Source organism: Alligator sinensis, unplaced genomic scaffold (assembly GCF_000455745.1).
Source record: "Alligator sinensis unplaced genomic scaffold, ASM45574v1 scaffold882_1, whole genome shotgun sequence".
Classification (NCBI taxonomy): Eukaryota; Metazoa; Chordata; order Crocodylia; family Alligatoridae; genus Alligator; species Alligator sinensis.
In genome coordinates, this window is record NW_005842500.1 from 101023 (window position 1) to 111528 (window position 10506).

A 10506-nucleotide genomic window follows, 5' to 3' on the forward strand; every position below is an offset into this window, starting at 1 on the left:
CTCATTTGACCCCTGCCCTCTTTCCTGCCCATGGCAGGGGGTCGGACTAGATGATCTGCTCAGGTCCCTTCCAACCCTACCTACTATGAAACTATGATAAAAGGGCTAGAAGGCAAGTTGCAAAAGGAAAGATTGAAAGACATGGGTACGTTTAGCCTGGAGAGGTGTAAATTGCAGGAGAGGAGAATATGGTAACCGTTTTCAAGTATTCCGAAGTTTGTCATAAAGAGGGATAACAGCTCTTTGCCACACACAGCAGGACTCAATGTTGTAGATTTAAACTGCAGCAACGAAAATTGTAATCGGAACTCAAGAAACGCTTCTTACTATATGGGAAAGACAGGACAATGAAACAAACTGTCTAGAGAAGCAGCTGAATCTTGCTTGAGAGGCTCTTACTTCTCAAGGACAGGCTCAATGGCCATTTATCAGAGAGAGTTTAGGATCAATTCATTCTCCATCTGTGCAGGGGGTTGGACTAGATGACTCCTGAGATCACTTTTAACCTTATGATTTTAACTTACTCTGCTCAAACCTAGTAAGGTATTTGAGACCATCTACTTCCTATAACACCTACAGCAGCAGAAGGGATGTGGTCACACCACACACAAATCCTGTCAGTAGCCACTCTGGATAGTAGCAATGGCAGGTAGTGCATCCATTATAACCAGCAATATTTTAGGGACAGGATCAGCAAGGTGTATACCATTCCAGAATTAGCCAGAAGGAAACCTGACACCACAGAAACTGCCCTCTCTCAACAGCTGCTTATGCAGAGATGCGAGTTATATGTACTGGACCACTGACTAAGCACAATAATAATTTGGGAAGATATGTCCTGATTTGATGTTGTTCTGTAACTCAGGAAAAGAAAGTCACTGAAATGATCAGGTTCCTTTTTTTTTTTTTTTTTAAACCAATAACTAAATAAAAGAGTTTAGCAAATCTACTGTTTCATTCTCAGCTTGTGGACTGGCCCTGTTCTGTGCACATCAAGTGCAGTCCCTTGTATAGGAAGCCATTGACTGTAACAGAAATAAGTGACCTCTAAAGCACTGTCATTCAGTAGATCTTGGGACACAACAAACCCCTTGTTTGGCTGATGTTCACCATGGCTGCAGCATAAGGACAAGACTGCCCCAAGACGGCCCCCATAAGTGAGAGAGCCAGAGCTGTGCTACCTACAAAGAAACTATTGTATAGTAACAGTAGCTGCCCTCCTGTCATTAACAGTTAGAGACACAGTGGCTTTCCCTCATTTCAGCAGCAGCCGGGGAGGCAGGTCATCACTGACAAGTGGTACACGTTCAGAAACACAAATCCCTACTATGTGGGCTGCTATTCAAGGTACAAAGGAGGCAACTCTGGATTGCAACTTTGCTCTACAGGCCACTTTCTAGATGACTCTTTTGCATGTGGTCCAAATTAGTCTTGCATACAGATATTTAAGTTTATACTTTCTACTACATTGTAACGAGTAGCCAGCCAATAGCACAGGTGCCACAAGCATCCTATGTTTGTGGAATGTGTCAGATTGAGGACAGGACAAGCAGTGCAGCAGCAGACAGGGCAGGAAGCAGAAAGCAGAGCAGCAGACCAGGTAAAGGAAAAGGATCAGAGTGGCACTCAGACAGTGTGAGGCTAATTTGTGGTACGCCTGTCAAAAAGGTTGGCTTCCATTAAAATACAATATCTTTGAAGTCCCCTGGGGAAAAAAAAAAGTTTCATACCATCATATCCTTGATAATCTGTTGCACCAGAAGTTCATTTGTTACCATGTGGCTTCTGAGCTGCCCATGCTGAATTAGCAAGCGAAGCAACTGAGCAATGACTGGCATTTCTTCTCGACAGACCCTGCTCACTTGGAGACTTTGCAGCATCAACCTCAAGACTCGCGGTAGGAGTGCTAGCATTGAAATACATGACCCCCACAGCACATCCCTGAAGAGAGGGTAAGTAACAGTCAATGAGCCAGGACTAGAAAAAGATAAACATAGAAACACCTCTGATATACACTCCCACTTACCTTCACATCTGTATAATAAAGGTGATCACCCAACTAAAATGAACAGGTTTCATTGTAATTTTTGGCCATACACACACTGACGTTTATAAATGGGATTCTGGAATTTACAAGCTGAATCCAAACAAGGAAATATTCCACAAATTTTACATATTACTTGGAAGAGAATATACATTTAATTTAGCCCTGCATCTTGCAAATACTGAAGAAGCCTTTATGGGATATTTATGCTACTTGGTTAAGCAGGGAACGAGTGCGTGTCTAGTTTTCACCATACAGAAAGGTAACTATTACCTGTTGCATTTAAAAGGCACAAGAAACTGGGGTGTTTATGCAATTATATTAATTAGTAATGAAATAATACTACTATCTAAGAAACCTGCTTATTTATGGAATTTCTCCAACTTAATTGTGAAGTTAGTTTATTTTACAGTTTATTTTTATGTTATTGTTCAGCAATTACAAGAAACATTTAAGTTGTATTTAAATAGTTTACTATGGAAAACTAAAAAAAAATGCATTCCACCCACAGATATAAACATATTTGCATGAGTTAAATATAACTTGCTGTTTTTCTGAATAAAACTAAATTTCCAAATTTTATAAATTATATCTGAGAAGCTTTGCTAAAGCTCAATATTCTAGCTAGTTAGGAGTACAGACTAATTAAAAGCACTAGTTTCTTAAAACAATGACTTTCTAAATCCAAGAATTTTAAGATTCACTTTCAGTGTTCCTAATAAAGCCAACAGCTAAATCCAAAGATTAAAGGTATCTTTCTAGGACTAGGATACAGACCTGCAATAACTGCAACAACCAAAAGCTTTGAAGGAACAGTACACACAGGGAAGGTTTTCCCCAAATCCAACAATTATTTCAGGATAACCATGAAAATGTGCCAAGCGCAAAGTTCTGTTTTTTCATTATAGCCACAAGTCATAAATGACAGACAACATCTTTAAGTCATCATACCTCTTCTGTATATGTTCTGCATCCTCTTTGTCTAGAGTTAAGAGGAAGTAAAGCAGACTGTAACAGCAAGAAGCCAGAAACTTGTGTAGATTTTCACTTAAAATGCAGGCTTGATCCAGGAGCTTATTTATGGCATACAAGATGGATCCAGCTGTGCTATCAGGTATTACAGCCATTCCAACCTATGAGATAAACAAGTTCATTACCTCTCGTACAATCTTTTGCTGACATAAGCATGGCTAGTGTGGAACACTTCCCCCTTCCGCAGTACGACAATACCAGTTTACTTCCCATTCAAATGAACACACTGAGCAACATTTTTTTAAAAATCACCTTTACTTTCCCTTATGGAAAGACTCCCATGTTAATTGGAGAGTAAGAAAAAATAAATCTAAATATGCAATAACAATTAAACATAGAGCACTGCCACTTTTATTGTACTTGCGAGCAAAGTATTTGAATAAAGAGGAGCAAAACAAAAACAGTAGCTCACTCGCATTACTTCTGTACGTGTGCCTGTCTGCACGCATGTGTATTTTTTTTGAAGAATACTGTGCACTAAATGGAAGCCCGTACAATTAATTTTTTCTTCCACTCAAAATCTCTCAAATCAAAAAGCCCAGCACTAAAATCATTCCCATCAAGAACTGTAGAGGGCTTTGCTGGAGCACTGGCACTCTCAAGCACACAAGTCCTATAAGCACACACCCTTTCACAGAAACAAATGCCTATTTTTTGCAGCATTTCCAACCTAGAAACTGAGAAAATAATATCTAAAAACCAAACATGAGAGCTCAAGTATAAGGTATTAATCTGATCTATAAGACAGATGTGGGTTTTCCAGAAAATTTTGAACTGGAAAATTTTCCAATGCCCTAAATAGAGCATGATCTGATTTAGCATGTCTATTTGGCTTATATTTAGTAAACAAAACTAAAAAAGTACCCCCATGTTAATATTATGTCCCAATAGCCACAAGTATTTGAACTGAAATATTAGGTTAGGAAAAAATTAAATACATCACACTTAATGTGGTTTAAATGTTATATTCAAACAAATTCAAAGCTTTATGTGGAGAGAGATTATTTTTATTGGAATACTTGTAAAAATGTGAAAGACAATACACAATAACATAGACTTCCCTTACATTGTGTGTTTAAATTTAAGGAAAAAAATGAAGGCACTAAAAACTGTTGACACTAATTTTAGCACACCCAAAGCACTGTGCAATTTATCATCACACTGCATCTTCTTCACTAGTTGTGCTTCTGACTGATTCTCCAGGTACGTTCATTTGTTAGTCTCCTTTTTGTCTCGACTGAGGTGAAAGCCTTCAAGAAGCTGCTGTTAGTGAAATGCTTAGGATCCTTAGAGCAATCCTGGACAACAGTCGGGTGTTACAGTATCCCTTCCACCATGCGAGAGGAGACGTATTCTCTGCTGCCTGCCAAATGGCATCTGTGCTCCAAAGTTTTTCTTTTGCGTGGTACTCGGCAATGTCTGTCACCTCCGCTATTTCGTTGCTGTTGGGGACATTCTTAGCTACTTAATTGTATCGAGAGCAGTAGATAATTCATCCTCTGATAAATGTTGTCGTCTGTCTTGAGGATGCAAAAGGTCTGCTGCCAGGTGAACCTGGGTGAGAGCAAAATTCAGATCTTTTAGTAAACATTTGTTCTACTTCTTTTTCATATAGAGGTGAAGGTGGCAAAAGGTCAATTAGATTTTAATTCAGTTGTCTGAATATCTCTGGAATATCTGAAAGATTTGGTGTATCCCCTTCCAAGTTTTTTGATAGCTAAATTCCTTGAACTCGAACCCAGAACACATTGTTGTCGAGCATCTGCTTCCAAACGTTCACAGGAATAATCTGGGATACTGTGTCATCTGTTGAAAAACGCTGCAAACAGCTCTATGTGTGCAGCAAACTATGTAAACACTTTGTAGCTGAGCCCCGTCTAGTTTCTCCTGGCAGTAGAAGCACACTTTCCTTCCCCTGCTTCTCTTTTTGTAATTTCTTCAAAGTCTGATTAGCAACATGAAGACTGTCGAATACCTTCACAATCGCTGTGCAGTTTGCCAATATTGTATTCACATTTACTATGCCCTTCGCCAGAAGATTCAACCCATGAACAAGACAGCCAAATACTACTGAGGATACTTTGCCTTTAATATTTACCAGGCAACTTTCATGTTACTTGCATTATCAGTTACAAGGGCTTGTACCTTGGCAGGACCTGCACTTTCAGTCTCTTCACTCAGTAATTTGATTATGTATTCAACTGTATGACAAGAAGATTTGGTAGCAAGTGCTTTCAGGAATATTGGTTCAGGTGTTGCTAACATAATGTTCAATAAAGGATTTCCTAGTATATCAGTCCATCCACCTGACATCAGAGTCAGCGATTCTGCTTGAGCAATCCTTTGGATAATCATTGTTTGAACTCTGTCATACTCTCTAACAGAGAATGTAATAAGCGATAACATGACGGTAACTTATATGATGGGTGAATTAGTTTGCAATGTTCCTTCCAGTATTGATTTTCAGTTATGGAAAGAGGTGTACTGCTTGCAAATATAGCTTGAACTAATGTCTCATCTGCTTTTTCTTGATCTTCTTTTGACATTTTGTCCGCAAAGCTTGATAAAAAGTTCGACTGTCTTGAACAGCTACTCATGAAGGATTGTATATCTGGTGACAGTGATCTTGAAAGTGAGGATCCTGCTTCTTCTTCCCCCAGACCTAGGAGGCTCAACATTTTCATTTTCCATTTTTTCCAAATCTGCTATTTCACTTGAGCTACCAAGTTACTGCAACAAAAGGGAGGAAAGCTTTCTGTTTTAGTTTAGTCTAATCTGGCCTCATCCATCATATATCTGGACTTTAAAAAAGCCTTTGACCTGGTGTCCCATGATGTCTTCATGGAAAAATTGCCCAATCGCAGCCTCTGCTACACTACAGTCCAGTGGCTGGGGAACTGGCTCCAAGGTCAGAGCTGGAAAGTGGTAGTTGACGGAAGTGAATCAACATGGCATTCAGTGACCAGTGGTGTCCCACAAGGTTCTGTTCTCAGACCTGTACTCTTCAACATCTTTAAAAATGATCTAGACTCTGGTGTCAGAAGTGTACTGGCCAAGTTCGCAGACAACACCAAAGTATGGGGAAGAATGTCCACACTTGAGGAGAGGCTGGTGATCCAGGCCAACCACAACAGGCTTGCAAGGTGGGTGGATGAAAGCCTGATGGCATCCAACATGGAGAAATGCAAGGTGCTTCACCTCAAGAAAAAAAACCTGCACCACACTTGTAGGCTCAGAAATGCTACACTTGCTAGCACCACAACTGAAAGAGACTTGGGAGTCATGATTGACCACAAGATGAACATGAGCCACCAATGCAATACCACAGCTGGCAAAGCGAACAAAACTGGCTTGCATCCACCGATGCTTTTCAAACAAGTCCCAGGATGTCATCCTCTGGTTGTACTCTGCCTTGGTGAGGCAGCAGCTGGAGCACTGCATCTAGGCTTTGCTAGTCACCACATGGGGCTGGGAAAGAAACCTCCCTCCCATTGATATGGATGTCTCAGGTTTCTTCGCCTTCCTCAGAAAAACTGGGTGGTGGCTATAGCCAAGGCTGGATATTTAGATCAGGAGTAAAAAAATCCAACCTAAAGGGCCTTGCTCTTCAGGAATCTCTTCAGGAATTTCTTGAGTGTATTTTTAACAAACCACTTCTTGGCAGTGCCCTCATCCCCCGCTGCTTTATCCGTGGCAAGTTAAAAGTTGCTTGCAATGCACTGCGCCTGGTAGTTGTACATGAAGATCATTCCTAAAGTTTTTTAACAATAGATTAGAAAAGACTTTTCTATGATGGCTTAGATAGGGATGATCCTGCTTCTCGTAGGGAGTTGGTATGACAAGAGGGCACCAAAGCTCAATCCAAAGACTAAAATCTTCCCACTTTGCACTAAACAGAAATAAGGGGAAGAAGGAAAGAGTAAACTAAATTAGTAAGACATAAAACAAAACAAAGAATTAAGTGCAAAAGTTGTGCTTGGGATTTGATTAGTATACAAGATGCAAAGCAAACTGACAACAAAATACTCCGACCCACCCAGACAGCTGAGAACAACCAAGAAGAAGAAAGTGCATGCTGCTCTTTATACCCTCAGCGTAGTAGAAGCACAAGAGGCAGGGCTGGCATGCAAAAAGTAAGCCGGAGAAACATGGAGTAGATGGGATTACTATTAGGTGAATACAAAATTGGTTAAATAATCGCAAGCAAAAAAACCCCATTATAAATGTAAGAAGGCCAGACTGGCAGGAGTGAGCAAGGATCTGTTTTGGGTCCAGTAATGTTTAACATTTTAATTAATGACTTGGCTGTGGGAACAGAGAGCATACTAATCAGGTCTGCCGATGACAAAACTGGGACGGTGCAAACACTTACAAAGGACAGGACTAATATTCAAAGTTATCAAACTGGAAATAAGGACTAATAGGCCGCAACAGTGAAGCCAATATGGGCTATTGTAGGGTGCTGCGCCAGTGGTTCTCAACATTTTTGGACTCAAGGCACCCATCAGAAAAAGCCAGCATTAAATTTTTTGTCATGTTATGACAGCCAAAAAGTAATACAACAATTTTTCTATGGCACTTAACTCAGAAAGACCGCAACATGTCATAATATTTGTAACAGTATGAATTCTTATGTGAAATCTCTGGGTTTATCTGGTGAATCATGTTTGCATATGTAACAATGCTAGCACTGTGCAGCACCCTTGAAAGGATCTCAAGGCACCCCAGGTTGCCATAGCATCCTGGTTAGGAATCACTGTGCTACACCTAGGAAAGAAAAAAAAACCAAACACAAAAATACTAAACAAGGAACCTAAGCAGGAAGCTGGTTGGAAGGGATCTGAGGGAGTCAGGAACTGAGGTAGAGACAGAGGCAGACAGACACATAGCCACACATACACACATGCATGAGCTCATGATACAGAGAAATCAGACAGGATCCAGAGGCAAGCCACAAAAGAATATGAAGAGTTTGGAAAATACAGGGAAAGGTTGAAGGAAGTAGGCAAATTTTGTTTGGAGAAGAGGGGATTAAGAGGGAACACAACAGTTTTTCATATATATTTGAAAGGCAGTAAAATCACTTGCATATGTATACACATACATAGACATATAATAATGGTTCCTTCTAGCCCAAGGGCAGGCAAGATCCAGCCCACCAAGCACTTTCATCTGGCCCGCAGCATCCACCCACAAATTGCACCCCGCCCACCCCTTCTGCCCACAAGGGTGGGAGCAAGGCATCCACGTGTACACACATCCCCAAATGTACCCTACTGCCATGCTCACACCCTCGTCGGCGGGAAGGCCCAGCCCAGCTAGCAGCAGCTTGTGTGTGGGACTGCTGCTGCCACTGTTGCAACCCCTGGGGACCCGCTTCCCCAGTCTCCTGCTGGCACCAGGCAGGGAAGCAGCGGGGGCAGGGCTGCAGCTGGGCAGGCGTGTGGAGCGTGGGAATGGGGCTGGCGGTAGCAGCAGTGCAGCTTGGATGGGCGGGGTGCGAGTATGAGGGAAGGTGGGAAGTGTGGGGACCACTGCACTCACCCCAAGGTGCATAGCCCTGGCAGACTGTGGCAGCACCAGCAGGCAGGGCGATGCGGGTGCAGGTGCCCAGCAGGGTGCAGCTTGAGTCTGCACTGCACATTGCACAAGGGGCGCAGCCTCCACTGGGCTGCCTGTATTGCCAGCGCTCACTGCCACTCATGTGCAGCCCCTGCCCTGGCAGAGCATGTGATGGAAGCCATGCGGGCTGGAGCCAGCTGCCACAGGGAGCAGAGATCCACGCCAGGGGTCTCCTTGCTGCCACTGCCTGCCCCAGTGACACGGGAGACCCCAGTGCAGATGTCTGCTCCCTGTGGAGCCAGGTCATACGGCAGGGCAGTGCTGGTCCCTGCCACGCAACCTGGCTTTCCAGGAAGCAGAGATCCACGGCTGCATGGGGTGGGCAGGAGACCCCGGCACCGATCTCTGCTCCCTGCGGAGCCAAGTCACACAACAGGGCACTGCTGGTCCCTGTCATGTGACCTGACTCTGCTGGGTGCAGAGATCCGGGGCTGCACAAGTTGGGCAGTGGTGGGGAGGAGACCCAGAAGCAGATTCTGCCGAAGTGAAACAGGACAGTGATCTGAAATACCAAAATGAATCACTGTCCTCCAAAACTGCCAAATCCGAAACCAAATCAAAACACAGCTGTTTCATACGGCCCTACTGGTCATGCTCTGAGAAGGGGGTTTGTCTAGATGACCTTCTGAGGTCCCTTCCAACCTTAATTTTCCATGATTCTATAATAGCACATGCCACATCATTGAAAAATAAACCTAAGAAACAGTTTGTTTGGAAATTAGGCTTAAAAAAAAAAAAATAATAAATAATAAAATATCAGAAACAGAAGTCATAAGCAAAATGATGACAAAGGAACTTAAAAAAAAGGAAGTTGATACTGATCACCAGAGAAAAACAGAACAGTCAGAGATATATCCTCTAGCATCTCTAAATCAATGATGGTAGATGCCAGGGAAGGTAATGAATGGCAGATAGGTCACTCTAGATATACCAGTTGAATTCTCTGACTCTAAAGCAGTGGTGCTCAAACTCTGGCTTGCAGAGCCATGTCATCTGGCCTGCAGGACTCCCACAGGTCTGGAAATTTGGTGGAGGGGAGTGGTGGTGGTATTAACAGCCACTCCCCTGCTGCCTAATTTCCAGACCTGGGGAAAGCCCGGTGGAGCACACAGCCTAACAGAGGGTCACTTTGTCATCAGATATGGGCCCCTGGGGTCAGGATGGTGCATGGGCTGGCACCTGCTCACCCCAGGACACTGACCTCACACAGAATCTGGCCGGCAGTCCAACCCCACACCACTCATCTGGCCCACAGGGTCACAAAGCTGGCACCACTGCTCTAAAGCATCCACTCCTACCACTGTTAGAGACAGGATACTGGGCTAGATGGACCCCTGGTGAGACCAAATATGTCCCTTCTTATGTTCAGTATAAGATTTATATAAACAGGCTGGAGAAGATTCAGAGTATACTTCCTCTGCTCGCGTTTGTAGGGAGGCAGTTAGACGGGCCAAAGCTACCATGGAGCTGAGGATGGCATCCCAAGTAAAGGACAACAAGAAATTGTTTTTCAGCTGTATAGGGAGTAAAAGGAAGGCCCAGGGTGGAATAGGACCCCTACTAAATGGGCAGAAACAATTGGTGACGGACAGGGGGGACAAGGCTGAACTCCTCAACGAGTTCTTTGCCTCAGTGTTCCTAAGCGAGGGGCAAGACAAGTCTCTCACTGGGATTGTAGAGAGGCAGCAGCAAGGCACCAGACTGCCATGTGTAGACCCTGAGATGGTGCAGATTCACTTGGAGGAACTGGATGCCTTTAAGTTGGCAGGCCCGGACGAGCTCCATCCGCGGGTACTGAACGCATTGGC

At 43.3% G+C, this 10506-nt stretch overlaps 1 protein-coding gene across 5 annotated transcripts in view; it reads right to left on the reverse strand.

Annotated features, from left to right (window-relative positions):
• TEX10 (testis expressed 10) overlaps positions 1 to 10506 on the reverse strand; it is a 119528-nt gene that overhangs the window by 1656 nt on the left and 107366 nt on the right. For 3 of the 5 annotated variants that reach the window (XM_006031350.3, XM_006031351.3, XM_006031349.3), the window contains exons 13-14: positions 2996 to 3177; positions 1731 to 1941 (exon numbers count right to left, since the gene is read on the reverse strand). In XM_006031350.3, the coding sequence (XP_006031412.1) occupies positions 1731 to 1941; positions 2996 to 3177 (393 nt within the window). Of the gene's footprint in view, positions 1 to 1730; positions 1942 to 2995; positions 3178 to 6495; positions 6966 to 10506 lie in introns of those variants that run through there. The other 2 variants (XM_025213001.1, XM_025213002.1) reach the window with 2 other exon arrangements.